The 27,391-nt window shown below is 48.4% G+C and overlaps 11 protein-coding genes across 11 annotated transcripts; 5 read left to right on the top strand and 6 right to left on the bottom strand.

Moving 5' to 3' along the window:
- The first annotated feature begins 67 nt into the window (after nt 1-67).
- Nucleotides 68-1,572, top strand: EV420DRAFT_594659 (uncharacterized protein). Its single transcript, XM_060482737.1, has 3 exons — nt 68-425; nt 484-1,073; nt 1,130-1,572. Exons 1-3 carry the CDS (start codon nt 347-349, stop codon nt 1,400-1,402), a joined length of 942 nt encoding a protein of 313 aa, XP_060328836.1. The 5' UTR covers nt 68-346; the 3' UTR covers nt 1,403-1,572.
- Nucleotides 1,573-1,698: 126 nt separating this feature from the next.
- Nucleotides 1,699-3,140, bottom strand: EV420DRAFT_1555245 (FMN-linked oxidoreductase; the record flags this gene model as incomplete). The annotated part of the gene is made up of 3 exons (XM_060473639.1): nt 2,844-3,140; nt 1,991-2,622; nt 1,699-1,739 (listed from the first exon to the last, which is right to left on the bottom strand). Coding segments are annotated over exons 1-3 (949 nt in total), but the record flags the coding sequence as incomplete, so codon positions are not given.
- A 654-nt stretch (nt 3,141-3,794) lies between these two features.
- Nucleotides 3,795-5,670, bottom strand: EV420DRAFT_594597 (polysaccharide lyase family 3 protein). The gene is made up of 13 exons (XM_060482736.1): nt 5,494-5,670; nt 5,274-5,427; nt 5,105-5,221; nt 4,999-5,053; nt 4,932-4,940; nt 4,858-4,871; nt 4,712-4,805; nt 4,629-4,657; nt 4,522-4,568; nt 4,449-4,461; nt 4,325-4,387; nt 4,241-4,269; nt 3,795-4,191 (listed from the first exon to the last, which is right to left on the bottom strand). Exons 2-13 carry the CDS (start codon nt 5,421-5,423, stop codon nt 4,077-4,079), a joined length of 735 nt encoding a protein of 244 aa, XP_060328834.1. The 5' UTR covers nt 5,424-5,427; nt 5,494-5,670; the 3' UTR covers nt 3,795-4,076.
- A 1,061-nt stretch (nt 5,671-6,731) lies between these two features.
- Nucleotides 6,732-8,004, bottom strand: EV420DRAFT_1481556 (FMN-linked oxidoreductase; the record flags this gene model as incomplete). The annotated part of the gene is made up of 5 exons (XM_060469779.1): nt 6,732-6,875; nt 6,929-7,212; nt 7,265-7,648; nt 7,669-7,693; nt 7,744-8,004. The coding sequence occupies 5 exons, from the start codon at nt 8,002-8,004 to the stop codon at nt 6,732-6,734; spliced, it is 1,098 nt and encodes a 365-aa protein (XP_060328833.1).
- Nucleotides 8,005-8,993: 989 nt separating this feature from the next.
- On the top strand, nt 8,994-9,491 carry EV420DRAFT_1272862 (uncharacterized protein; the record flags this gene model as incomplete). Its single annotated transcript, XM_060467725.1, has 1 exon — nt 8,994-9,491. A coding segment is annotated over one exon (498 nt), but the record flags the coding sequence as incomplete, so codon positions are not given.
- A 79-nt stretch (nt 9,492-9,570) lies between these two features.
- On the bottom strand, nt 9,571-11,317 carry EV420DRAFT_1694851 (P-loop containing nucleoside triphosphate hydrolase protein; the record flags this gene model as incomplete). Its single annotated transcript, XM_060479396.1, has 3 exons — nt 10,296-11,317; nt 9,909-10,245; nt 9,571-9,857 (listed from the first exon to the last, which is right to left on the bottom strand). Exons 1-3 carry the CDS (start codon nt 10,998-11,000, stop codon nt 9,571-9,573), a joined length of 1,329 nt encoding a protein of 442 aa, XP_060328831.1. The 5' UTR covers nt 11,001-11,317.
- Nucleotides 11,318-13,062: 1,745 nt separating this feature from the next.
- On the bottom strand, nt 13,063-13,597 carry EV420DRAFT_1644959 (uncharacterized protein; the record flags this gene model as incomplete). The annotated part of the gene is made up of 2 exons (XM_060477720.1): nt 13,063-13,152; nt 13,211-13,597. The coding sequence occupies 2 exons, from the start codon at nt 13,595-13,597 to the stop codon at nt 13,063-13,065; spliced, it is 477 nt and encodes a 158-aa protein (XP_060328830.1).
- Nucleotides 13,598-14,453: 856 nt separating this feature from the next.
- EV420DRAFT_1644958 (uncharacterized protein) lies at nt 14,454-15,402 on the top strand (the record flags this gene model as incomplete). Its single annotated transcript, XM_060477719.1, has 4 exons — nt 14,454-14,592; nt 14,749-14,832; nt 14,889-15,050; nt 15,113-15,402. 4 exons carry the CDS (start codon nt 14,454-14,456, stop codon nt 15,400-15,402), a joined length of 675 nt encoding a protein of 224 aa, XP_060328829.1.
- A 3,122-nt stretch (nt 15,403-18,524) lies between these two features.
- Nucleotides 18,525-18,764, top strand: EV420DRAFT_1244595 (uncharacterized protein; the record flags this gene model as incomplete). Its single annotated transcript, XM_060466669.1, has 1 exon — nt 18,525-18,764. A coding segment is annotated over one exon (240 nt), but the record flags the coding sequence as incomplete, so codon positions are not given.
- A 91-nt stretch (nt 18,765-18,855) lies between these two features.
- Nucleotides 18,856-19,219, top strand: EV420DRAFT_1644956 (uncharacterized protein; the record flags this gene model as incomplete). The annotated part of the gene is made up of 2 exons (XM_060477718.1): nt 18,856-18,958; nt 19,011-19,219. The coding sequence occupies 2 exons, from the start codon at nt 18,856-18,858 to the stop codon at nt 19,217-19,219; spliced, it is 312 nt and encodes a 103-aa protein (XP_060328827.1).
- A 3,278-nt stretch (nt 19,220-22,497) lies between these two features.
- Nucleotides 22,498-26,510, bottom strand: EV420DRAFT_1481552 (uncharacterized protein; the record flags this gene model as incomplete). The annotated part of the gene is made up of 15 exons (XM_060469778.1): nt 22,498-22,557; nt 22,607-22,656; nt 22,754-22,883; nt 22,931-22,992; nt 23,144-23,313; nt 23,491-23,673; nt 24,023-24,666; nt 24,689-24,751; nt 24,802-25,112; nt 25,168-25,289; nt 25,345-25,771; nt 25,827-26,060; nt 26,120-26,387; nt 26,426-26,449; nt 26,478-26,510. 15 exons carry the CDS (start codon nt 26,508-26,510, stop codon nt 22,498-22,500), a joined length of 2,781 nt encoding a protein of 926 aa, XP_060328826.1.
- Nucleotides 26,511-27,391: the final 881 nt, after the last annotated feature.

Below are 27,391 nucleotides of genomic sequence, written 5' to 3'. Positions count from 1 at the left end.
AACGCTACATTCAGTAACCAACCATCCAAGAGTACATGTCAGCTCTGCTACCCTTGCGAAAGAGTGATGTGAAGTCAAATTGACCTACCGCATTCGGGCTGTCCTTGACCATGTGCGAGGAAATGACGCCATTTAGCCACTTTGATGCCTCGAGGCGTACATGGGGCGCTGGTAACCCGGGTTAAAGTTCCTACGCTCACGTTTTTGCGCGTTTTAGGAAATACGCCGCCATAGACAAAGCTGAGCCCAATATGCATCCTTTCTCCCTCCTCTCTTCCAGGTAGACGCATCTGGCATTCCTTGTAAACTCGCGTTCACACTTCTTCTTGTTGAAAAACACGCTTCTATGGCTCCTATTCGTTCGACTACGTCCATTCGATCCGAACGTTTGTCCCAGGAGGTGGTCGTCGCGGGCGACGCGGTCGGTGAGATGAATGTTGACTCTATGTTTTCAATATCTAACCCCTAGATCATTCATAATAGGTAGAGGCTTGCTGGTGTCGAGCATCGTCGATGCTATACTGCAGTCTGGTTTCACGCTGCGGGAACGTTCGCGCTTGAAAGCGTCTCGCCGTAAACACAAAGTTTCTCGTCTTTCTACACCTGCCCATATCCCCCGTCCCCCCAACCCATTCTTCTTGTTTCGCTCCGAGTGTACTCAAGAACTGAACACTCGATTCCCAGACAAGGCATATACCTCCAATGACTTTAGCACTCACGTCGGGAGGCACTGGAAATCATTGACAGAGAAGCAAAAGGAGGTGTACGGAGAGTTGGCCCGCGAAGCGGAGAAGAAACATCAGGAACTGTACCCCGGCTACAAGTACCATCCCGAGTCGGGGAAGAGGAAGCAGAAACGCGGGAAAGGCAAGAAGGATGCGGAAGAGGGGACCGTGACCGTAGCCCTGGAGGCTAACTTCGTTCCTTACATCCCACCTACTCCTGTGACCCGCGAGCCAGAGTTCACGGTAGCTCCAATCGCTATTCCAGTCCTTGTATGGCCCATACAGGGTGTAGAGGCACGCCTTGATAGTGCTCCACCTCCCTCGCACCTCATTCCACCCGTAGCTCAGGTTCGTTAGAATGTTCTCTTCGTATGAGACTTATACTGACGGTCTCTTTGTTCTAGTACGACTTCGCTGACGGGACTGCTTTGCCTCCCCACTACTTGCTGAGTGGCCCTCAGGCTAGCTTCAAAGCAAGCGTCGACCCTTCAAATATTCTTTGGGGGCCCCCGACCGATATTTCTGTTGCCGACAGTTTTCTTTCCTTTGGGACCGAGGAATTCACATCGGACTTTGGCAACTTGGACGATATCGCGCCCCTACCAGAAATTAATGACGATGACGACGCTTCGGGATGGGTGGACGATATTGTGAACTTCAACATGTTTATGCACTGACAAGAAACGAAATGTACCAAGAAATCTCTCCGTATTTATTATCTCTATGCTGTATCCATAGTTAGTTAGTTAGTTCTCTCTCTTATCCTTCTCTTACTAACCACAAATACTCAAAAAAAAGGTATCTATAGTTGATCTATAGCGATAATTATAATAAAATGGTATCAGCGTAATCGCTGTTTATTTATTATTGTTTGTCTGCTTTGGGATGTTCATGGTGGTGGTGGTACGGTCAATGTTCACTCTACAGGATGACAGGATTGGTTATATATGGCAGTTAATGCACAGTAAATCACGTGGTCGTATCAGCTCCCATCCTAGCTCTCGAGTCTTAGATCTATTCGATTACAAATTATCACTATCACACCAAGAGATTAAAATCTGCACGTCCTTGAAAGTACTGAAGTACTGATAAGTAGCCATTCTTTGTCGATATTTCTAAACATCCTAATTCAAGAATGGGTAGTCGGTATACCCCTTTGCGACATCACCAGGAATATAGAAGGTAGCCCTATCATACGGATTGAGCGGCAAATCCTGCTCTAAACGCTGAACCAAGTCAGGCTGTTCAAATTATGTTTAGCAAACATTCTGGAAACCAACAGGAGGTAGCAGCTTACGTTGGAAATGAACTGTCTTCCAAAGGCCACCAAGTCGCCTTTCTGATCTGCCGCCTCAATGGCTGTCTCCCTGCTGTGGCCAGCGGAAATGAACGGTTTTGGGGCCCATATTTTACGAAGGAAATCATTTTCCTCCTGCGGTTTGATTTCGTGTTCGTCCCGGAACGTTGTTCCAACAACTCGAGGCTCCACAGCATGCAGGTACGCGAAGTTGGGGTATCTTCGCTTAATCTCATTAGTGAGGTACGAAAATGTCGGTTTCGGGTCGGCCATTGTCATATCTAGACCGTGGTATCTAGTCAGTTTGGAGAGAAAGGCGGAGAGAAAGGTGAGTGCAGCACCTTGGTATGTATTCCACGGGCTGACGCGATACCCTGTCCTCTCCTCTCCGATAGCCTTGACAACGGCATCAACAACTTCCAATGGGAACCTGGTCCTATTTTCAATGCTCCCCCCATACTCATCCGTCCGATGGTTTGAGACGTCCTGAGTGAACTGGTCCAGGAGGTACCCATTGGCACCGTGGATCTCCACACCGTCAAACCCCGCTTCGATAGCATTCAGAGAAGCCTGGACGAATAACTGGGTATACTCGTGAATCTCGTCGACAGTCAATGGGCGTGGTACGTCGCTGGGTCTGTCAGATGGCGGAATGGCGGAGGCGGAGACATAGGACAAGGGAGGGTTCTCTGCCGCGAGGACTTTGGGGTCTGCACTGCGCCCTGCGCCAAATAGCTGGCAGAAGATGAATGAACCCTTCGCATGGATCGCATCCGTTACCTGGATAAGGTGAATAAGGATGGATCATATGGCAATTATACGTGAGAAGTACGAGCCTGTTTCCATGCAGCGATCATCTCCTGACTCCATATGCCAGGGAGATGCGGGATCCCAGCAGCCTTTGGAGCAATGAAAGTACCCTCGCTGATGAGCAGCGTACCTGGCGCATGCGAGCGCTGGGTATAATACTCCTTCACGATTTTCGTGTGTGGTACGCCGGACGGTGTTGTCCTAAGACGCGTTAGAGGGGCTAGCACTACGCGGTGCTTCAACGCGAGGTTGCCTACGTTAACGGGCTGGAAGAGCTTCGAAGACATTGTTTCAAGGGAGCAGAAACCCCCTGTACTTCCCTTACTTATATGATACTTATCGGCTGACAAACTCTGATGTCGCCATCGGGCTGAGTAAGAGGGAGATAAATGCCGCTGCTCTGGGCATCGCTTTTTTATGGCGCTATCATTAAATAAAATAAGAGCCCAGATGCATTTCAAATTTTTACAGCGCTTCCGGAAAATAATGGGAATGAGAGAAAATGGCGTCATCAGTTACATCGACTGATTAGTCTGATATATTTACTCGGTTTGGTCATAACCCTTCGACACATTTGGCGACGTCTCTTCTTCTTGGACGGCTCAGGGGCTAATGGTTCAACAATGTATATACCCAAAAGAGTATTTACAAGGTAGTTTCACGCGGCAAACATGACGACGTCATTTCCGGCGATTCTCATTATTTTCCGGAAGCGCTGTAATCAGCTATATAGTTTACTACGCTCCAATGACGCGGTCACATGACTGTTTGAGATTCATGAAAACATATCAGATCCAGAGGGTCAATGGACGGTTCGGTCGTTCGTAGGGTTATACCATCACAAACGCGGACCGAGGTTAATCAGCTTGCCTTTCACTCGAAGATAGATTTGCCTTTGTAGATTTCGCGGACCATATTGAATGGAGAAGAGACTGAAGTCAACGGAAATCTCGTACTCTGAGCCTAATTCGTATAATGTAGCTTTGATACAGAACATTGTGACCTAAAAATCTTGTTCAATCGAGATGCCATTACATCTTCTCCAGTAGTCTTCTTAAAGAGAGACTGCACAGCTAGTAGACCCCTACCTCGCCGTAGCAGGTGCGAATTTGAGGTCATTGTTACAGGGACTATCGGAGAAAACTAATATTCACGCGGAAGACAGAAAATGAGATAACATTTCATGGATGGAACCGTGACAAAGAGCAGAATATGCTGAAGCGATATGTATCACAGCAGACCGACTAGAACTGACAGTAGTCATTGGAAGTATTAGAGGTCAACTTGGTAGGTTCATCGCCATCGTCATTGCCTTGATAGGTATCGCAAATGCTGTCAACGTTGTCCGTCTCAATGGTACTAATAATCAAGATTAGCCAATGAAGAATTTGAAAAGATCAAGTCTTACTCCATATCGAAGATGGCAGTGTCTCCGTACTAAAAAAGAGGAATTAGCCGAGGGTATAACTAAACAGGAGTCCTATCAGCTCACGTTAGAGTTGATTCCAGCAAGGCTGCTTCCATCGGTAGCGATAATGTTGGAGAATGTCGAGTGCTGTGTGGTTCCATATCACGTTAAAACGCGACCAAGGATGAGTAGGCATTGCACTACTCACCCGTTCGTACATGCTAAGTATCAAATGTAAATGAGCGACTTGAACGTTACTGTGATTCGAAATAATGACGTACTCGTCGCAATTGCCGCAGCTCCTGTAAAGCTTACCAAAGTCTTCGACCTAGTGTGATGGTGATGAATAAGACAAAATCCAAACATGCAGTATAACAAAATCCCGTACACAGAAGCTATCAATAGCAACCGTTCCACCTGATAATATTTTTATCACTATTGTCGCTTTGGGTCAGGTAGTGGCGCACTTACCTCCGTTATGCTGGATGACCTTGTCGTCAGCACCTTTGGCTCCTCCTCCTGAGATCGTGGACGTTCCGGATGTTTGTTTAATCGTGATCGCATCCTGTGAGCAGACTGAGTAACAGTACACAAACAACATACTAGCTTCCACATACCTCGCAAACATCCTCTACCATGGCGAAGAGCCGATATAAGTATGCTTGCATTCATAGACACTACAACTCCTTACCGAACCACACTGTTGCATAACTCGCGTTAGAGGATCGCAAAAAGGAGACGATAATACGATCACCTACCATTGGTCAATGTGCACGATCCGAGACAGTGAATACCCTCAGATTGGTCCGCTCCCTACGAACGCGTCAAACGAAATCAACAGCAGCCAGAATGGAAGCTACATACAATCACGACATTCGACAGACTCGCGCCCTCCTCAAGAAGGAAGACAGCAGCATCATCGCCTGTTTCTGTTTGTCCTTCACACGCACCGTCTCCTCGGTCGAACCTGACGTTTCCGCCCTACGAAACATTAGCAAGGTGTCGGGGCATGCAACTAGACCACTCGACTGACATCGAACGATTCGCCCGCTTCGATGGTCTTGGGCGAGGAAAGACTGCTCGTTGAAGGCGGGGTGGGGAACGTGCAGCTGGCTGCCCGACGGTTGGGACGCGCGTTTGCGACTGCAAGGAGTGCAACAATGACAAAGGTTTGGAAAATCATTCTGCTATGACTGTTGTGAGGATAGTGAGAGAAAGAATAGTTGGTTGGCCTACCGATTGAAGCCCTCTACCTTTTATACGCTCAGTACGGAAAATTAGCTCGGTGAATGTATGTCAATCGATCCATTCTCTAGGCTGGTTTTCAACTTGGCATCGATCCTGAATATCCTGGCCGAGTCCGCGCGCCACCGGAAATTGTTCTCCGGGAGATCTGTGTTAATCTTATTCGAAGTATCCTGTCGTGTTCTTACAGATGAGAAATTGAACAAAACAGGTGAATCTGTACGAGAACTCAGTTCGCTTTAACAATAGATAAAGTTCAATGGCTACCTCGTTATTCCATCCATCCTAACAATATTGGTCCCGCTTCCAGCTCGAATAGATTGAGACAATGTTACAGGTAATAAGACCTCCCCGGAGAATCCTTGTCGGCTTGGCTTACTGCGGGTTGCTACAATCAATTAATTTTCGCCCCGTCCACTAGATCAGGACATGCGTAAAGTCCTTCAACTTCCCCGAGACCTGGCGAGACTTGTTGGAGACCCGCCGGAGACAAATACCATAGCTCCATCGCAAAGGATCAAGCAAAGCCGTCTCCCAGCTGACTGGCTCGGAAGATATTCTCCGGAGGTCCTGTGAAGAGATACCACGAACGTTACTTTGCATCAAGGTCATCCTGCTGACTGGTCTATCCAGAAAAGCAGGACGGAGAAAACAGCTGCAGCAGCCAAGCCGTCCATGAGGACAGACGGACAATAAGCCATCTACCGCTGTCAAAATGATTGACACTGAATCGGTTGCGACTGCTTCAGTGATACTCCTCTAGGATGTGTAGAATGTGCAATGAAGCGAGACTAGTAGGAGGAACGGGCCACATACTTGGTGCATGTTCATGCCGGCCAGGTGAGTTCACAGCGGAAAAATCGTCCATGTTGATGCAATTGTTAGGTTAGTCCTATTAATTGTCATTGTCGCTGCAGTCGTGCAAAATCGGAGACTTGACGGGAAGCCAATGACAGGTCGAAACGACGAACTGGAGCAGACGAGAGGGATTTGCGTTGTCCAGGATACCCTTCTGGGGTGTGGATTGCATCGATTCACGGATTCAAAAAAGTGCGGGGAATTGTACATGACGTGTATGTACCTACTCATCCGAGATGGTCAGATTTCTTGGGAAAAACGGCACCCTGTTGGCTGTGTGGTGGCTCGAACAAATGTTGTTGTTGGTATTAACTGATATAAGATAAACTAATACTTCGGAGAGTGGATCAACGCAAAGCTATTACCTCAAGCAAGAGGGTACATACATCTATAATAATGGCCTGACAGTATAATCCTCAGCGAACGGATAGTCTGTGTATCCTGTTGGCGTAATTTCACCAGGAAGGTAGAACGTTTTTCTATCATAGGGGTTGAGCTTAATGTCCTTCTCCAGTCTATACACAAGGTCGGGCTAAAAATGCAACTATTGAGTGATTGATCACATGAGAAGAGGAAAAACCATACGTTCGCAATAAAGTGCCTTCCAAAAGCAATCAAGTCTCCTTTATCTTCCGCAGTATCGATAGCAGATTGACAATGATACCCTCCAGCCGATATCAGCGGCTTCGGAGACCAGACACTCCGAATGAAATCGTTCTCCTCATCCACCCCGATCTCCTCATCCTTCCGGTCATCCATCCAAAGCATTCTCGGCTCCACAACATGCAGGTATGCTAACCGAGGCTGTCGTGCCTTTAATTGCGATGCCAGGTATCCGAATGTAGGCTTCGGGTCGACCATCGTCGTATCTGGCAATTCCGCTGAGTAAAGGACCTATGAGACAGGCACGAAAGTGCATACCTTTGGGATGATTCCACGGGCTGATGCGATAACCGACTCTCTCTGGCCCGATGGCCTCAGCAACAGCATCCACAACCTCTAATGGGAATCGAACCCTGTTCTCGATGCTACCTCCGTACATATCAGTCCGTTTGTTCGTCACGTCCCGTGTAAACTGGTCCAAAAGATAACCGTTGGCTCCATGAATCTCCACTCTGTCAAATCCCGCACTGACAGCATTCCGAGCAGCCTGCGCATATAACTCGACGTATTCTTTAATTTCTTCGATAGTCAACGGACGAGGGGCGACAGTTTCAGATGATAATTGGACGTCAGATGCAGAGACGTTGGTAGACCCTTGGACGCCAGTAATTTCGGATCTGCTGACCGGCCTAGAGCCCACAGCTGGCAGAATATGTATGAACCTTTTGCGTGGATGGCATCCGTGATCTATTTCTTTATGAGCATAAGACCAGGAGAACGGATTGATGGTCTCGCACCTCTTTCCACGCGTCTATCTGATGTTGATTCCAAATTCCCGGAGCATTGTTGTATCCTCCTGCTCTTTCAGCGATGTACGTAGCTTCGGTGATCAGAAGGGTCCCGGGGGTATGAGCACGTTGTTCGTAGTACTCTTTCACTATGCGAGTATGGGGTATATGCACGTTCGATGCACGGAAACGCGTGAGAGGAGCCAAAACAACGCGATGGTTGAGGGATACCAGGCCGACTTTGGTTGGCTGGAAAAGTTTGGGGGCCATGGTCACTGAATACTGTCCTAACAGATTGTTAGTCCACGGCTTTATAGACCGCTAGACCTGTGACCGGTCCCTACATGAGCAAGCGTCGATGGTAGGGACCTGTACGGCTGAGTTTGAATTCCCTTTGATAAATTTAGGGAATTGCCGGATCCCAAAAAGGTCAGAGAAGGGGCTTCCATATTTAGGTTTTACTGGTAATCGTACCGATCTCGACGCGTTTCGACGCGTTTTCGTGTATTTTTCCTGTCCGTCATGTCTGCCAGCCATAGAAATCGATCCAAATCTTTCTCCGGTGTATTTTACACCCCCCTCTCATTGGACATGTCCTCTCAACTTCAAACTCCAAGCGAAACTTCTTCTGGCATCATTAACACGAAGCCAGTGCATCTCAAGGGACCCAGAAAGGCCAAAACTGCGACGAACGACAAATCCAAGACTAGAAAAAGGCGAAACGAGCATAACCCTTCCTCTATGTTCTCAGTCTCATCTGATTTTGCATCGCAAAGCTCAGTCGGCACAAGTTCAGTACTTGTGTTTGATGGGCTTCATACACCTCAAACGCCATCCCATCCTATCCCATACTTCCCCCCGCCTGACTCGAGCTTTGGCTCTGGCTCTTCTGTGTCTGATGTTTCTTTTGATGCACCTAAATCTCTGCTGCTCGCTACTCCAATTTCACACACTCCAATGGATTTTCACGGGTCTCAAAATATCGAGCCATTCAGTCCCCTTTCACCCGTATTGCCAGATATTTATGCGACCTTCGAGTCTGAATCACCGCATATATGCATGTCATCTAACTCCTCTCTGCATACCATGCCACCGCCATCATTGCCGACCCTTGCACCGCCGTTTCCCATCCTTGCTTCCCAATCAAATGATGAAGTCGGTTTATCTTCTTCCCTGGACAACCAAGATTATTCGGAAGCATTTTTCATGCTGGCAATTTCGATTCAAATACGCGTACTGCTCTGGATGGACTGCCATGTAGAGCGCCACGGCGAACTGAAGCTGAAAAGACAAGACTTGCGAAGGAATATTTGTCTTCCATCTCACTGACTCCCGTTGACTTTCTCAAAACTCTTATCACCGAGGGCGAATTCTTCTCATATCAGCAAGGTCTATATCGTGCATCCTCGCGACAGATTCCTGAGCTCCTTGACGCACTCTGGAATCATGACCAGATCCATCATCGTGTTGTGGAATGGATGGAACCAGTAGCAGCGGAACTCGTTGCGAAGAAGGTCTCTGTTGAATTTGACCATGTGAAGCGTCGGTTCTTCATGTATTCAAATCAAGTTACACCTGAATTTGTCACCACATGGTCTTTTCACGAAGAGATGACAGACGCACATGTTCATATGCCGATGTGGAATGCAGTACTGAATGCGGCGACACAGAGTAGCAACGCTCAAGTGAAAAATTCGCGCCGTGATCCAACTCTTGTAGGCTTTAAGATCCACATTCTGTCTCGTTCTTTCCTCTGACGCAGTTTCTTCAAGGGCCATAATATTATAACAGCTCAAGCATTGCATTTGCGATCTCAGACCTGCAGTAAGCTACAGGTCATACTTGGTCTCTTTGCTTCAGCGACTGGTGCCTCTCGTCAAATGATCGAAGTGGCCGGACTGACTTCAGGACGTCCGCTTCATGTTCCATCTGGCGCCAGTCTTCAAGGTGCTGCTGCAGGATAACGCGGTGAGCTTTGGGAAGTCGGTACTTTCCCCGAACTGGCTTGCGCTTGGATGTACTGGTCTCCGTATGCGGCCTGTAGATTGGGCCAGGAAGGAAATCTTGCAGCTCAAATCCATTACCATGGCGGTCGCAACAGAAGGGAGCGAAGTAGTGCAGAGCTTATTAAAACGTTAGCTCTACTGAGTAATGCAGCAGCAAGAATAATATACCATCAGGTGCATCGTCTTTTAAATACTTTGCTTTGAATTCTCGAATGCATACCGGCTCATGACCTTGAATGAGTCGTATTGCTGAAAGCGCAGCTCGTTCTTTCTTGTTTGATGTTGGTTTCAATGGCGCTCGAGGTCTGTCGGGGTCTTTCTCGTCCATTAATGGATTGTCAAAGTCCTTGATGTCGACGTCGAGCACCCAGGGCTCATAGAAAATCACATAAAGACCGATCTTACCCATTCTTCGTATAACTCGCCCACCTCGTTGAAGATCGTCACATTCATCCTGTGGTATACCCATATATCCAACAATGTCCACGTCGGCAAAGTCGATGCCCTAGAATTTGACATCAGTTCATGCCATCGAAACAGACTATGGAGACATACCACTGCTTCGGCAGACGTTGCACAAAGAATTTTGCACTTCCCATCTTCTCGTGCAAAGTCAGAATGATATTTTTCGAGATACTGAGGAGACATAATGCTGTCATAGTGTTTGATTAGATCTTGCGACTTCAGATTCTCTGGGAGCTTCCCGTTCAGATAGCTGGCAACACGGCGGCCAAGATTTCGATCGTTGAAAAAGAGAAGGATTTTTTTTTGGAGTTTGATATCGAAGGGGGAAGGCAGAAAGCAGTCGTAGTTCTCCATAACATCGAGGCTTTTGACCATGCAATGGGTCGCATATATAGTATTCGGCCGGTTGCTTGTGATACGAATAAGCTCATAGTTGGGCTTCAGGACAGCAGTCTCAATGACCGAGAGAACATGAGGTGGCGACGTCGCTGTTAATACCTGCCAAGGAATGGAGGGAAGGAGTATTTTTATCTCATTCAAGCGACCCCAGGATGGTCGGAATGCGGGAACGTTGTACCGTGGAGTACCAGCGAAATAAATGAAGTGAGCCTCGTCTACGAAAACACGCCTGATTGTTTTCCGAAATGCCAGCGTCCGGATGAGATGACCAAATCGTGTGAGGTATCCTTCCTTGGATTTGAACATTTGTTCCGTAGTTACAATGAAGTGCTTGACAGTTCCCGGCGTCTTGGTTTTGCTATTAAATATCGTACTAGTTGGTGAGGGCCAACGCATCTGCGTGGCAAATCCGAGTCCTATGTTTTGTTTTGTTTTACATAGAAAGTAAAAGAAAAACAACAATAATAATTGAAATCATGGACTAATAACCGTGACGAATGTGTACGAAAATACAATGTGTCAGACTCATCTATACCACTTCGCCTCCTTGACTCGGCAGGTCAGACATCTAATCAGAGTATTAGCTTCCTATTAAGGCCTGCAAATACGGTCGCTTACCCTGAATTAACAAGCAAGAATATATATCATTTATGCTAGAACAAGGGGTTAGTATTCCAGTCGAGTTGAAAGATAATGGTGCGTACCCTAGTACATAAATAATACGCAGCCTATATTCTGAGCAAAAACAAGTTAGTCAAACAAAGGCGAAACAAGACAGGGAATCCTTACTATGAATATACTACCTTTCGCTGTCCATGAATGGCATGCCAACGAGGCACCGGTACATCCGCCTCAACCCGTAGGATTCTTTAATGAAAAGTAGCCGTCGTGTTAGATGATATAACAGCCCAGCCTAGTAGTAGTAGATACCGTGTTAGCGCACAGAAAGGAAAAAGAAGCAGAAAGGGACCTAGCAAAGGCGATCCCCACTTCTTCGTTCACTCAGCCCACGTAAAGGCCTGTACCCGTTTCGTTAACTTGTGGTTCCGGTTCATTTGAGCGACTGGAGGGCGAGTTAGGCACTGAGAAAGGATCCAAGCGCAAAATTGAAACTAGATTAAGGATCAGTTACCGAGTCGCTAACGAAGCAAAAGCTTACCTTACCTATGATCTGCTCAAGAACTAGTTGTTGAGCCCGCCATCGTGTACGAGCGAGGACCCAACATAAATTTCACACTGGCAGAACATCAGGAACACGAGATACGCGAGGAAGGACATGAACTCACCATGTATATGTACCCCATCCATCAGCATCCCATCAGACTTCATGATGCACATTCGTGTGACAGTCGAGGAGCACACTCGTGCATGGAAAAGGGCTACATCAACAAAGGACTTGTTAGCGAACAACGAGCTGAGCTGAGAAACATGGTACTATGCACCTGGTACCTGCAACCTCACTGTGTAAGGTGTTCTTGTCGTGATGGGACTATCGAGAGGCATAGCTTGCGCCTATAGCTACTATAGTTGATAGAATAAAGTGAGTAAATGAACTACACGACGAGGCAAATGAGTCTAAAGAATGGGAAATAGAAAAAACGAAGACTTACCGATGACCGTATTGCCGCTATCTTCAAATATCCTTGAAATTCCAGCAAGGTCTTGTCCATCCCATCCATCAGCCTCGTTTACGTGCAACGAGCCAAATCCTAGCATATCTGATGGCACGTTAGCAGGGAAAGAGGCAAGAAATAAGCCACGCACCGGTATCCGAACTTCCTACCATTACCTTACAGCTGTCATCCTATTGTGTCGTAGCGAACAAAGATGCTTGCCCCATTCTATTGCATATCATCGCCTGAGAATGACAAGCAAAGTGTTAGCTCAAATTGAAGGATTGTAAAGTACGGCTTACCTTGGTGAAACGAGCCTGTACAAGTCAAAAGAGGGATTGAAGAGAAAGCTAAGGCTCTGGAAATTTACTCGTTAAATGCTTGCTAACCAAACCTAACCATTCACTTACCATTTGAATGTTGAGCTCATTGCTCGACGCCGGGGTACACGAGAGGACCTTGAACCAACCCCGAGTAAGATTAAAAACAAAAGAAACAGCAAAGAGCTCACTGTAGCCAACAGCGAGCTTTGGCGCCATCATCGTGGTGACTGTTCAAATCAGAAATAAAGTTAGCGAAGAAGTTGGAAAAGAGGAAGCGAACAAATAGAAAAGGTTCCCACGATGAGCTCAGGCAGCCAGGACGGCAATTGCCGTGAACGAATAGAAATATTCCCACGGTTTGCTCAGGTAGCAAAGTCGGCAAATGCCGTGATGGATTGATACCCCAAATAGATTCTTTCCCACGGTTAGTTCAGGACAGCATAATAACCGAGTATCCTATATACATAGGACTCGGAATTCTGTCGAACATCGTAAATTTGAGTATATAAATATAACAGAAGGTCACCGTACATCCCAGAATGACTGATTCCGTGAAGTATCATCATTTATTGCAATAGTATTGATCTTGTACTTCATAACAAAGTCTCTCGCCTACGTAGTCCGCAATATGAGCTCCAATTACGGTTGTCAAGCAGCTAATGTTACGTACCTGGGTCAATTGAAGGCGCTTCAGAGGGGATATCGTGATGGTGACGCCATTCGAAGGATGGTCCGACAAGATGAGAAGAGCAATGATAAGGGTTTTTCCCGACCCTGTCCCTGCAATAACCGCCGAGTCCCTTCTTTCATACGAGGCTAATGCTGCTCGAAGCTGCATCTCTCTAGGTGCCTCCCTTCCACAGGTCACAAGGTAAGCCAAGAGAAAGAGATGGTAGCAGATGATCTGTTGGTCTGGTGAAAGCGTAGAGATGTACGTTGATGGAACGCGATCCGCATCAACAAAATGGGTGATGTACTGAGAGAGATCATCAAAGCCAGCGTTCCTGATGTCGTCGAGAGATTCAAAGATAGTTTTAGAACCAGATATTGTTCCCATTTGGTGATTTATGGTAACAGTGCATTCAACAAAGAAACGAGATGGTGGTAAACAAAGAAAACGCGTCGAAACGCGTCGAGATCGATACGATCACCAGTAAAACCTAAATATGGAAGCCCCTTCTCTGACCTTTTTGGGATCCGGCAATTCCCTAAATTTATCAAAGGGAATTCAAACTCAGCCGTACAGGTCCCTACCATCGACGCTTGCTCATGTAGGGACTGGTCACAGGTCTAATAGACCGGCAAAATTTGAAATCTCACAGGGTTTCCCAGATTTCTGACAAAGGCATCAGCAGCAATGGCTGAGTCAAGGAAAAGTACTAATCCTGAGTAATCTAGTCGGGCAGACCGAACCATGATTATCTCGCAGGATAGCAAGAGATTGGTGAAGCCAGAGTAACATATCCTTTCTGCATTCTATCTGCAAAAGATGATGGTGGTAGATGGTAGATAGGTGGAGAGTATGCAAACGATGAAGAGCGCCTTACCTCGGAGGCGAATGCCAAGTGAGGTCAGATCCCGCCATCGCTCGCCATTTCTGAATCTTCAGAATGTTAGTAATATGGGTACACTCTTATAGCCGTCGGCTACGATAGCTGATGGAAAAGTAATACTGAGTAATCTCGTTGGGAAGGTGCAAGCAGTGAAACAACGAGCCGTGCAGCACGCCCATATTCATCAATGCATGGCACGGTGCTCCCTGCTCATTTTTTAGAGATAGAATCAGGAAGGATAGGAGGATCCGTGTCCACTCCTGGGTATGCCACCGGTATACAAAGCCAAACATCACAAAATAGGCAATGCGTCGCCATTTCTGTTTCACTGCTTCCAACCTTTCTTTCAGTCTTTCTTCCATGTCCGACCTACATTTCAGCGTGGTAAAGGGCGTCGATATTACCGATGCTCATGTCGCAGCATGCACTGACCTATTTGGTGCACACTACGGAGTTTGGAGTAGTCGGGCTGCCGAGCAAAATCCTCATTTGAAACCTGGTATGTATCGCTGAATACGCTGTACCTCTTCCCCCCTCTTCCCCCATCAAAGGAAAGCTCTGATATTCAAATATATGATTGAAAATCCTTCCTCTTCAGGCGGACATGTGAAATTGTCGGCTTCCAAAGTATGAGCACTATGTCTCAGTGACCCAGCACATACAACTCTTGCGCTTTGCACCCTTAATGACGGTACCCTTGTCGGCCATGCCTTTGCGACTCAGTGGAACTACAGTAATGGTATAACATGGATAGCAAACAATTTTTGGAAACTGAATTTCCGCTCCGTTCTCTAGGACTTGTTAGTTGGGTTACACAGCTCGTGGTACATTCAAAACATCGTCGCAGAGGAATCGCAACGATGCTTCTCCACATGCTACGTAACGGATCAGGTTCCTCTGCATTTGGATTGGTTTCTTCTCATCCTGGGGCTTGTATTGCTTTATCAGCAATTGGAGGTGAGCTCTAGTGCTCTGGTGACTACCAGGCATTATTGACCGGCTCTTTTTCTACTTCACAGATCGTCATTGGATCAACAATATTGATCTTGACTTCATCCGTCATAACACTCCGGGTATGTTATCGGCAACGCCGGTGGATTACCTCAAGGATGCTCAACTTCGGGGATTGCTTTTTGAGGAACGGCCCATTGCTGGGACAATCTCTTCCATCGATACAAAGTTTTATGTCAATCGTGATGAGCCACTGGCTGTTCTGAAAGCACATGTTGCATCGTCAGGATCGTGGCCCTTGGGTGAGCTGCTCGAAGGCCATGAGTTCTTGATCGTTGTCAAGGTTCCCTCTCTCTAGTTTATTCGTCCTTTTTTTGTCTTCTTCATACTCAATGTATGTCTCTTAGCATGTACTACCAAAATTTTATCTACGATTGCAATTCTCCAATGATCTAGAAATCTTCTGCCGCAATTTTTCGTTTTATCTCAATATGCCAATTCCTGCACATAGAAAGCCTCTCACATTCTCGCAGCTGAAGTTCTCTGATGGGCCGAACGGCAGTATCCAACCGTTTCTCACTGTCAGGGTTTTCGTCATTACTGTCATCCAAAGGATTTGCGCTGCAGCTCTTTCGGAACGTTTTCAATCTTGGGACCCCTCCCTTCAGATTAGTGTTGCCACGGCTCAGCTTATCTCAGCTTAACGCCAAAGTCGGTTTTGAGCTGTTTGCTCTGACTGCACCAACGTGCAAAATGACAGGTGTTTTGATGTTTTCATTCACTCAGGAGACTTATTGGTATTAACCGAAACTGTGTTCTTGTTCCTCCTACCCTTCTATCCTCAGCAGCTCAAAACCGACTTCGGCGTTAAGCCGAGATAAGCTGAGCCGCGGCAACACTACTTCAGATGCCCTTCGATCCGTATCCTGTTTTATTGGAGGTAGTCCACATTCTTCTCAAGGCTGATGATATTTGTGACCTCAATTGTTTAGCTAATTGTTCTTCGAATATGACTCGTATCTCCTCTCTAACAATCCTATCACTGTTCTTACCATTTCCGCACCCTGCAAAGAATCTCTACGCTGTGAGACGCACTCAGCAGAATGGTTACAATGATATGATTCCACACATGGCTTGTCATGTCACGCCTGTAGACCCGGCCGTTCCTGAATCCTTATTGACCACCACTGCCAAGCAGGTCCGAGTCGATTGACTTCATCATACAAAAAATGAACTTGATCAAGGACAGACGATAGCCATGTGTGCTAACCACCAACACTTCGATCCATGGTTAGAAGATGTCGTAAATCAAGAACGACTCTTGCCACAAGGTATTGATGATAACTGAAACCCTCAATCAACCGGTAGTTGTCAAATGGCCCCGCGTCATTGACGTCGTTTATCCAATCCACTTATCATTTCCATAAACCAGCTGACGACAACATCTTGCTCAGACTAAATCAATACTGCAGGCCAGGCGAAACTGTGGCTCAGTCAATTGGTCTGACATAGTCAAATCATCCGACGGGCCCATTCCCCTCAGTTCCCATATGCAATGATCCTTCTGGAGCACTTCTTTCCCGCAGGCTCACCGGGATCAATACTTGATCAAGGACCAAGGAATTGTATATTATGGAGGTCTCTGGTCTACTGCATTACCATCTGACTCTCCTAACATGTTTTCCTCTTTGTCCTGTCTTGCTTTCTTCCTAGCGAGTTCTCTTCTTGCTGCTGCCATTTTACACTTTAGACGGACTAGATCTGCAATATCTGCAGCTTCCTTGGACAAAACCCACCTTTTTCCGTGACAATCCCTGGTATACCGTGGCATACCGTGTTCTCTCCTGACCATCAATGGCCACCAATGGCCACTCATGGCCACTCATTGCCACGGCATATTTTACTCTTATTGTTTGTTGAAATACGTTTTACACTACTTAAATATATCCAATCTCTTTATATCTTTTTGATGAACGAACCGTGGACACCAATGGCAAACTTGTCGCAAACGCGCCTCTCAAATGCGTGGCTATCAGTGGCATTCCATGGCATTCCGTGTCGTACTGTCACGCTTTTATCACGTCTACCCGCGTCTACCACCGATTTTCAAGGACTGTACCTGATTCCAGCTCCCTCTAGACTGTGTCACGATATTCAAACACTTGAAACCGGCTGCAAAGATCAGTAAGCAGTTATTATCGTCTCCTGTTTCATGTTTTACCTGAGCGCGTTCTCATCACATGCTCGCAAAATTCACAACCTTAGAACGTTCTTCTCCTCACTCTTTTCCAACGCCCATCCTCAGATGCCCGTAGATGTATCAGTCATTCTCAGCCGGCTAGCAACGTCCTGGGGACTTCTTACTCACTCAGTCAATCAGGTTATTCAAGCTGGCCGTGGCGATCCGCATCGAGTGCATCTTCAAACCAATGAGGTTGCTCATTTCGAAAATGTGTACAGACTGGTATGTCTCTTCAATTACCTTGATATTAGGCTCCTCACTCTCTCTTCTCAAGCATCGAAATCTACTCGATACCAATTCCTGGTCGAACATCGACGTTGGTCTCAACAGGATCCGTCACCTCCTTCGCAAAGCAGCGTTAACCTCCTCCGACCCTCCCAAACAACCACCTGTTCTCGTCCAGGGTTATGTTCAACGTACCGGCCACGGTGGTCGTCCACGCGCTGCAATCAACCGAGAGCACCTGCATGCTCTCACTAGAAGCTATGGCCATGGCTCCGCCGCCAAGATCGCGACACTACTTGGATTCCACCCCTGTACCATACGACGCTACCAACTGAGATGGGGATTCGTTCCTCCCGGGCTCGCGCCTCGCCAATTGGACTTCATCGATGAGACTGGTAGAGCCCACTATTGGCACCACTCATCCCTTCTCACTATGACATCCCTCAGCGATGCGGAACTCGATACCATCATGGCTGACGTTCTCAGGGACTTTCCGAACTATGGTCGTGGGATGGTCTCCGGTGCGCTCGTGAGTTGGGGTATACGGGTATCACGTGATCGACTTGACGCCTCCCATCTTCACGTACATGGCCCTCCTCCTCCCTTCCGTCGTCGACCCGTTGCTCGTAGCTCGTACCATGTTCCTGGAGCCAATTCCCTTTGGCATCATGATGGCAACCACAGTAAGTATTCCCATCGAATTATGTTTGGCCTCTGCTGACGTCTCTCTCACAAGATCTCATCCGATGGAAGATCGTTCTGCATCTATTCGTTGACGGTCTCAGCCGCGCCGCTGTTGGCATTCGGGCACACAACAACAACTGTCCTGTCAGCGTTCTTCAACTCTTTCTCGATGCCACCCTCTGATGGGGTGTTCCGAGTCGTGCTCAAGGAGACTGTGGCCTTGAGAACCTCTATGTTGCTCAATGGATGGAGAATTATCGTGGAGTCGTTCGGGGTTCCTATATCTGGGGAAGGTGAGCGTAGCCTCCTCGGATTTCTTTACAACTCGCTCATCCATTTTTCCAGATCCAGTCCATAACACCAGAGTGGAGCGCATGTGGGTCAACACTAATACCGGGTTCTCCAACAAGTGGAAGGCATTTTTCCAGAGTCTTGAACACCATCATTCTTTGAATGCCCACCTCAACCGACACATATGGCTCCTGCACCACCTCTTCCTTAAACACGTCGATTCCGATGCTCAGACCTGGGCCGAACACTGGAATAACCACAAGATGTCCCTCCAATGACGTCGAGCTAGTCCCCTCCAAATGTGGATGGAGAGTCAACTTCTGCATGGAGCTCACGGCCTTGAACATCTCACGGCCAATGATCCCCGGCATGTCGCACCCTTTGCCTGCTATTCCAAATCTCGGACTCAATGAGGAGATGCTTTGTGACTTGAGGTCTCGTCAACGGGTTCATATTCAGGCTCCTGACAGTGGTATGTAATCTTCAATTTTACCTCACAGAGATCTGACACAAACATTTTCCAGTCCCCAGGAATCTCACATATGTCCCTTGTGAACCTCCCAACAATCCCTTTACTCCGGAACAATTAGCGCAATTTGAGGACAGCCTCAATACCGTCGCACCTGATGTCGATCAACATATGGAATATCAGCGCCTGCGATGGATTCACGGCCTCGAGATCATGACTTCAATACTATCTGCTTCGGGTCGCCCAGTACCGCCCGATTTGTAACTTTATATATAACGTTGATTTGAGCAATACAAACTATCTTTATTGATGCCATACTCATGATAGTGTCGCGTCAACATTGAGTGCTCAGTGAGTCCAGGCGAGCAAGCAACGCAGAGTAGAATCTGGCAGATTGTGACAACCACAAAGATGGTTTCGACTCATCATCATCGTCTGTACTGCCTGCTAGTGTATCATGCGGAACGATACATAAGGCCGAAGGCTACAATCCTTACAAGGCATCCTTAGCTCGCGAGAACTTGGCTTTAACAAGACCAGCTTACCTTTCTTCGGTACAGGTAGAGGTAAACCAAGCTAGGTTCTTCTAGCATTCCACCGACTACGCTGTGCAGTGGAAGCTAGTGAGTGTCGTTCCACCTTTCTAGAGGGCCTCCATCATCAGTGTCGATTCCTGCAACATCGAACGCGGAATCTCGGACCATGCTTCAAAGTTGGATGTGCTGATAGTACCGGCGCAGTTAGCTGGTACTCCCACCTACAACTGGAGAAGATAGATCTCTCAGTGAAGAGTTCAGCAAGGAAATTGGACACCGTACATTCATCCCCCACTCTGAACGGCCATTCCCCCTTTATCCAGACCTAAAACTCCTTGAACGACTCTCGTAGTCGTATTACAAGAGTCGCATCTCCCATCTTCCTCCACGCATCCTGACCCATATACCTAATCAGCTCCATGTCAATAACATGCAGCCGGATTACCTTACGCTAAACAGACGCCTGTCATACGACAGACGCGCCTCCTTTTAATAGTCTTCGAGCACTTTGTCCTGGATAATGCCCTTAGTCAAAGCAATGAATCAAGATAACTTAATCTTTACCTCGCCCATAATTCCACCAGCGAATGAAGACACTTGCCAAGACAAGTTTGGACGCATTCCGCCTGCTCTTATTCAACCTCGATAGGCCCGGACATTGTGACGGGACTTTGTGGTGTGCACAGCCGTGTTCCAGCGTCGTCTCCACAGGTGCAAACGCATATCCTACAATCATAAATGGTTGATATGAGAAGAAAACTTACTTTATTGAACGAAGTCTAGACTGATAGAAGGAAAGCCTTGCAGGCCGAGGTTACACCCTGGACAAAGCTGTCAATAACCCGCTGAACGAAAGCAGGAGGATATACTTACCAGACCTGGCGTTGCATGACGACGGCTGTCTAGTACGACCATGACGTTACGATCGTGGGTCGCCTTCATGAAAGGGTGACTTCTTAAATGATATGTTAGTCGTTCTCAGATGCCCAGAACAAATGCTCTAGTTACGTTGCACGAAACCAAGCCCAGGCCTGTCAAACAACATTTCAGGGTGAGGATTAAACCTGTAGAAGCCATTTATTAAAGGCCACTAACGAAGCCAAAGCGATTTGCCTACTGTCGGGTTCCCCACCCTATCCTCGATATTTCTCGTAGTTACAAATGCTCTTCAAACTTGCGCAACTTCCCTTCATCCTGCTATGGCCGCGCATCCAATATCGATGTATACCACAGCGGTACTTGATACTGCATGCTGAACTGTCATCATGTTATGCAAGAATATCCATAGTTCTTGTCAGTACTCAGTATCACAATCTACTTTAAAGGCGCATACCGCAGTGTACATGAGAAATCATAGATGAGCTTAGTCATTACGAGGGGGCTTTGTGCTGTGAATCGTCGTGTCCAGGGTCTTCTGTGCCAGGAAAAGTGTTTACCCTACATCCATGTACGCTCTGTTACAGATGGTGCGCACTACAACCAAACGTCAAGCTTACCTCCAGACAACGAGAGCCTCAAAGACCGAAGTTACACCTAGAAAGGCCTGTAGTTAACTATCTGCTGAACGGAAGTTACAGGGCATGCTAACCGGACAAGGAACATCAAGGCAAGGCTCGACGTCTGGAGGGTTAGCAGGACAACAACAGGAAAGACTTGGAGTCATTGCGAGGAACAGAAAGCAAGGTCGACTTGCCGCCGGCAAGAACTTCCATCAAATCGAAGCGAGGCACAGCTCTTGCCAGCGGGAATCAAGAAGCTCCCCGCCTGTCTCTCACGTATCCTTGCTATTCCTCGCCGTATCACCTTTCTTACGGGCCTCCTGTCATTTCTGCACCCCAACGCTGAACGCGAGGCACATTCTCGAATTCCTACTCGATGCATACTTCGCAAGAAGTTCCAATCTCATTGCATAGTGCACATCACCTGCTTCTCGCCTCTCTCTCTTATTCTTCCCTTCTTCTCAGCATCCATTTCCCGGCCCCCTCTCTCATGCATCCACCCAACGTGCAACGCACACCGAATCGAGCTTTTAAAGGTGCCAATAGTCCTGAGGGATCCCTCGATCCACCCAATGCGACGCATCAAACCCTCGGACGAGACAAACCGCTACCACCTCGTCCCGACGTCCAGCGAGCGGTCACCCTCCAGCGAGCTCTTGAACACCAACGCGATGTCCTGCACCCCTCGTTCCATCGACCCCCCCTCACCATCGAAAACAAAGTGTGGCTCGTACGCGCTGGCAAATACCATTGATGGGTCAACCTGCCAGGCGTGGGGGGACCCAATCGAATCTCCCTACCTCCACCATACTCCCCTCTTGATCCCCATCCGGCTGACCCACCCGTCGCCCATGTTCCTCCCCAACTCGTCGACAATCCCAACAAACGTCAGGCACAGACGCACGTCGGTCCTCTCGATCCCTGGCCGAACATGACATCCCGCCACAGAGACACCCCAACCAGCCATGTCAGGAAAATTTTCGATAAGTGCAGGCTGTGGCTTAAGGGCCGTCGTCGTAACTAGCACCGGATGTCGTCCCATTGGAAGATTTGGACGCCTACAAACCTCCCTTGTCGTCCTAACCATTTTTCTGCAGATTGTATCGTTGCCGCCGACTACTCTTCACGATCTTGCTAGCGTTTACTCCCCGTGTAACCTCCCCTTCTTGCTACCCCAAACCTTTCTTGATGTTGTCCCGATGCTTTTGTTGCACTTACTATATTTCATGCTTATTTATAGCTGCCCAGTTCACCTGTAGTATATTCGCCTATGTATCACAATGTTGCCGACCTCCCTTGTATTATATTGTAACCTGTGTACCAAGTAGATAATCAGCTTTGTTAACATAAAACTTGAATATTGCTTCACCTTCTCACTTTGTGCACGAGAACACCTCCTGATTGAGTGATTCTGGGGTGCAGCCTTCCACCATAATCATCTTTATCATATCGATGAACCGTCATGGTGACATCAAAACCAGGTGCTATCAAAACATCAGACTTAAGCTTACACCGATGAGCTGCCACTGTCGATGTTAGCCACGGTCACGATCTTGGTGACGCTGTTCTGCAACACGGTCAGGTGATATGAAGTATCATTGAAATCACAAACTTACCACGATGACGACGATGAAGATCTGCTGCCGAGGCGCTATCAGATCAGGTGCTATCAAAACAATATACTTAGCCTATCCTTCAATGTTAGCCAGATGATGATGTCTTAACACGGTTAAGTGCAATCAGGTACTATTGAAACTGCTGACTTATCACGATGATCACGATGAACATCTGTTGAATACTGCGACGACGGGTCGAATACCGTCCTGGATGTAAAAAAGCAATAGCCATGGACAACATGCCAATGATGATCGATACTTTAAGGTGCAATTCTGTCTGAGAACCTGTCAAGATGTGAACAGGTAGTATCAAAGCACACTCACAATGATGACGGCGATGAGCAACGCTTGTTGGTGAGCACCGGGCCGAAAGACCAGATTCTTTCCTGCTTAAAAAAGCAAGGGTCGGTGTGGGCGGCCTTCCCACCCTTATCGCCTCTCTCCCGTAGCTCCCCCAGTCCGACATCCACAATATGCCACCTCAATCTCGCACCGCTACCCAGCGCATGCCCAGTCAGCCGTTTCGACCATACTGACTTTGCAGAGCAAGCACACGTTCAGGGAGCACGCGCCTTTCAATACTGTCTTCAACAGCAAGCAGAGCTCTCACACTTCCTTCATGACCACCCGCTTCCCAGTCATGTGCTAGATGCAGATGTTCACCGCGCCGCCGTACTGGAGCAATCGCTCGCAGCCCAGTGCGATCACTTGGATCCGTCTTTCCATACCCCACCCCTTACCCACGAAACGAAAGGTCGACTGTTGCAATCACGCCTACACCCTTCGCCTGTGCAGGCTACCTCTCATCTTTTCCAGCCAGAGCACCGTACCACCTCACGCAACAGGGCGTCGCGCCCTCCCCCCTACTCTATGCTTTTTCCCACCGGCGGCCATCCTGATCCACCTCCGGCATGCGCCGTTGTTCCCGGGGAAGGCCCTGGTGTTTCTGATCCGCATCTCGACCTGCCAACAGCCATTCCACACGCGCAAAGTCCGGTAATACCTCCTTATCGTGGCCGTGTCCGGAAGTTCCTAAGGAGGTGCAGCCGATGGATCCGGCGCCGCACCTGAGTGAGAACTTCGTGATGGTGAGCGGTGTACGTAAGCTCTACCAAGCTCCCCAGGCCTCCTCTAACCATTCTCCACATACTCCTAGCTCGTCGTGGATGGCTGTCCTGAGACAATCCAACGCTTTCCCCAAACTCTCCTTGCCTCAATCTTTTTGTAGATCACGGTTTCATGTTGTCATTCTTCTTGCACCAATGCCTTGCTCACACGGATGTTAGGGGAGCAGAGGTCTTCTAGCTGTATATAAGTAATATTTATTGTGCGACATCAGTAGTATAGCATCTCCGTTGTATCTATATCGCCCTGAAGAATGTCAGATTCTTTCTTATGAGCTGCATAGACCCTTACCTTTCCACATCTCGCGTCAGGGGGACTGATCCCTGCATCCTTCCATGGCCACGTCGAGTTCCACCTTTCAGGGTCAACACTAGTCCTGTCCACATCTCGTACGGTGTCGTGTCCTTCAAAACGAGTAGTTCTTTGTCCGTCGGCACATAAGTTCCCGTCATCGCCTGCGCCAGAGGAAAACTATACCACACTTTGGCCGTCTGGAATACACGCTGTTCCCCCTCCGAAAGGGCCTGGCCCAAGCTGAGCTTGGCAGCCAGCCGCCTATAAACCACCTCGACCTCAACCCATAACGCCGATATCCAATTTTGAAAAGTCCTGGGCCCGACATCGACATAACGTGCATGACGCGCTCTTAGCCGGTCCAGGAGCCAGGTCTGCACAGGCAGGAGACTCAAGTTGAATCCGTGGTCATGAACCACCAAGTCCAGTCGTACCGTGATCGCCACCACCGTCTGCACAGTGGTGAAATGCTTGTAGGTGGAGTTCCAGTCTTTACGACCCAGAGCCACCAACACGTCAAACATGCTCCCGAACACTTGGTCCCACATCGCCCACCGATCTTCCATAACGTCCACATGAGCCCATCGACCGGTCTGGAAGTCTTGGTCAGCATCACCCTGACTGTCTAAGCACGTGAAAACCTACCAGACGTGGCTGACGCACCACCACTGCGCGTACTGGTGGAACTACCGCCGGCACTGGACCGTTGACGACATTCTCCATTTCCTAGGGGCTAGCTCAGTGTACCACATAGAGAAAAGGCCTCCTTTACGTACCTCTGGCGACAAGTATAATACATAGCACGGCCCACCAGCACCCAAGCCGGCACCCACTGCCATTACAGCCTCCTGCTCCGCACATTCTACACAAGGAGCAGCCAGGGTAACACTATCGCGGTCGTTGATCACTCTAGCGAGTGCGCCGACTTCTTGGTATGCTATCTGAGATGCCGGACTGGCTAGCACCTCGTCCAGAGGTACAGGCTTGACGTTTGTGCCGACATAAAATACGGCCGTTCCACGGATGAGGCGTTCCACCAACCGCCCTGTACGATTGCCACACTCCCGACATTTTTCCAGAAGAACCTCTGGGCACAAAATCAATAAGCCTCAATACCGAGATCCCATGATTCCCAGACTTACTGAAAGAAATGTTCATCCCTCCGCTAGCTTCGGGGAGGGGCACTTGCATTCCACGCTCGACATAAACACCGACCCAGCCATCCACATCCACGTAACTAACAAACAGTGTAATTGTTGACATCCTGCGGAGCAAAATCATGAGTGCATAGAATCAACATGAACAGGTGAACATCTTACTGTGGACCCATTCCATCACCACCTTCAAGCAAGTCGACTTGCCTGGATGAGGGAGAAGTCGATCCAACAGTGGTAGGAGATGAGCTCCTCAAGAAGAGAGGTAGATTAGTCTCCTCTTGCGGTGAGCCAGCCAACTGACGACTCAAGCGATCCAATTCTTCCAGGTCAAAATCAGCCGTAGCGTTCGCCAATGGATGGTTCCGTTCAACATCAAGCAGATGATCTATCATGCCCGCTATGAGAACGTTATTGGTACCGGCATCCCCCCTCACCCGGGTTGGTACATTCACCGATCCATTCGTCGCCAGACGAGAGAAGCTATCCAATTGCAAGCTTTGACGAGCCTCGAGAGCCGTCCAGTCGCCTCCGAACGCATTCAAACGCTCGATGGGCCCGTTTGGGACTTGCGGGAGCGGAGTCGAATGTGCTATACCAGCTGCGTCAGCTTCTAAGGTATCGAGAGATTGGGAACACATGCGCACGGGTGCTCGCCGGGTCACTGTTCTCATTCTCACTCGAGGGGAGGTCGACGTTCATGTCATTACCCAGCCGGTTAATCAGCGATCTGAAATCAATAATTCCCAAGCTGGAGCCGTCGGGTGGGACTGAGGGCAACTCCTCACCATTATTGGCACCGTCGTTCGCTTCGGGTGGCATAGCCTCTTCGCTGGAATGGTCGATAGGTCGACTGAGTCCAGCCATGAGACTATCGAGATCTTTTCATCTTCGAGTCAGTGTCTTCGTCGTCATCACCACATGGAAGAGCTGGCCTCACCAAAAGACGAGGCCCCCTCGACGCTGGGTGATACACGGCCCTCCACCACAGCGACAAAAATGCTCTCCGCAGCCGACTCCTCCTCTACGTCCATCGACTCGATCGGAGGAGGCTCAGACTGAGATGATTGGGGGTCCTCCATCTCGTCGTCTGAGGGTGATATCTCGCTACTTGGCGCTTCTGCCTCGAGACCGTATTGATATTCGGGGCTCGCAGGATCACTTGCCATCAACACCGCCTCGCGATCTGGACGTCGAAGTAGCATAAGCTGACGGTTCGAGTACAGTAGAGTGTAGTGGATCATACCTCATTCCCGCCATCGACTGCTGGCTACGATGGGGCATCCCCTGGAGCTCACAGCGGATGAGCTGCCCAATGGAAGGTCTGACATCCTGCGTCGTCCACAGGCCAAGATCTGGTGGTATTTTATCGCTGCCCCGCGACCGGGTTGCCGGGGTGTGGCTGCTGATGCAATTTGTCCTGTCACGACGTGCTAGCGACCTCTCATCGCATTGCTAGCCACGGTTTGCCACGGAAGGTCACGGCTCTCCACGGCTGTCCAATTATTGTGCAGAAATTTTCGTCATGTCGCCCTGCAACAATGAATATAATTTCATTGCTAGTGCCTGAATTTAATCACCAATATTCCCTCCCTCTAAAATCCCTCGTGCAAACAAACGAGGATGCCCAAGTATCCAGGAACCCGCAGACTGTTGATGCACCTAAATCGCTCTGCAGAGTATCATTCATTGTCCTATTCATAATCACAATCGAGATAATATACCCTACTAAGACTTGTCCCATGTCATACGTCCCTCCTAACGTTCGGAAATTCGGAGAAACGATTCGGATGGTATCGCAAGGACCATGCTGGTCCCCAACGCTGAAACGGGGTCCAAGCGACGGGATGAGCACTTCCCGAGGAAGGACGAAGCACAGAGCACAACGATAGCACCGACATCGAGTGTCCAAGTGCACCAATGGCTGACATTACTGTCGAGCCCATCATGGATGCCAGCTGGCATGCTAGTCTACATCCAAGGCTTGTTCGGGGGCTGTGCTCATGGGAGCGGCTTTGTCAGCATGAGCAAATGACATCACAGATGCGACTGACAGGGCAATCTAGATCATATGCTCGAGTCGGAATGGCCCTAATATAATACTTGTGCATGTGCCGTTCACGACGTGTTCTATTCCAGCCAGAGGAATTGGCAAGAGCATGATGTCACTGAGCACACAGACAATAAATACTTCGTAATAAATACTTCGAAG

This window comes from Desarmillaria tabescens (genome assembly GCF_030435595.1).
Source record: "Desarmillaria tabescens strain CCBAS 213 chromosome Unknown EV420scaffold_26, whole genome shotgun sequence".
In the NCBI taxonomy this organism is placed as follows: Eukaryota; Fungi; Basidiomycota; class Agaricomycetes; order Agaricales; family Physalacriaceae; genus Desarmillaria; species Desarmillaria tabescens.
Note: the sequence above shows the minus strand (reverse complement) of the source record. Positions and strands in the feature narration are given on the sequence as shown.

Excerpts from the sequence above, each read along its gene's own strand:
- EV420DRAFT_594659 (XM_060482737.1), top strand. The coding sequence starts at position 347 with ATGGCTCCTATTCGTTCGACTACGTCCATTCGATCCGAACGTTTGTCC. Across the intron at positions 426-483 it reads CGTCGCGGGCGACGCGGTCG|GTAGAGGCTTGCTGGTGTCG; the intron begins GTGAGATGAATG and ends CATTCATAATAG. Across the intron at positions 1,074-1,129 it reads TCATTCCACCCGTAGCTCAG|TACGACTTCGCTGACGGGAC; the intron begins GTTCGTTAGAAT and ends TCTTTGTTCTAG.
- EV420DRAFT_594597 (XM_060482736.1), bottom strand. The coding sequence starts at position 5,423 with ATGATTTTCCAAACCTTTGTCATTGTTGCACTCCTTGCAGTCGCAAAC. Across the intron at positions 5,054-5,104 it reads GTCTGTCGAATGTCGTGATT|GGAGCGGACCAATCTGAGGG; the intron begins GTATGTAGCTTC and ends ACGCGTTCGTAG. Across the intron at positions 4,192-4,240 it reads ACTGCCATCTTCGATATGGA|TACCATTGAGACGGACAACG; the intron begins GTAAGACTTGAT and ends CTTGATTATTAG.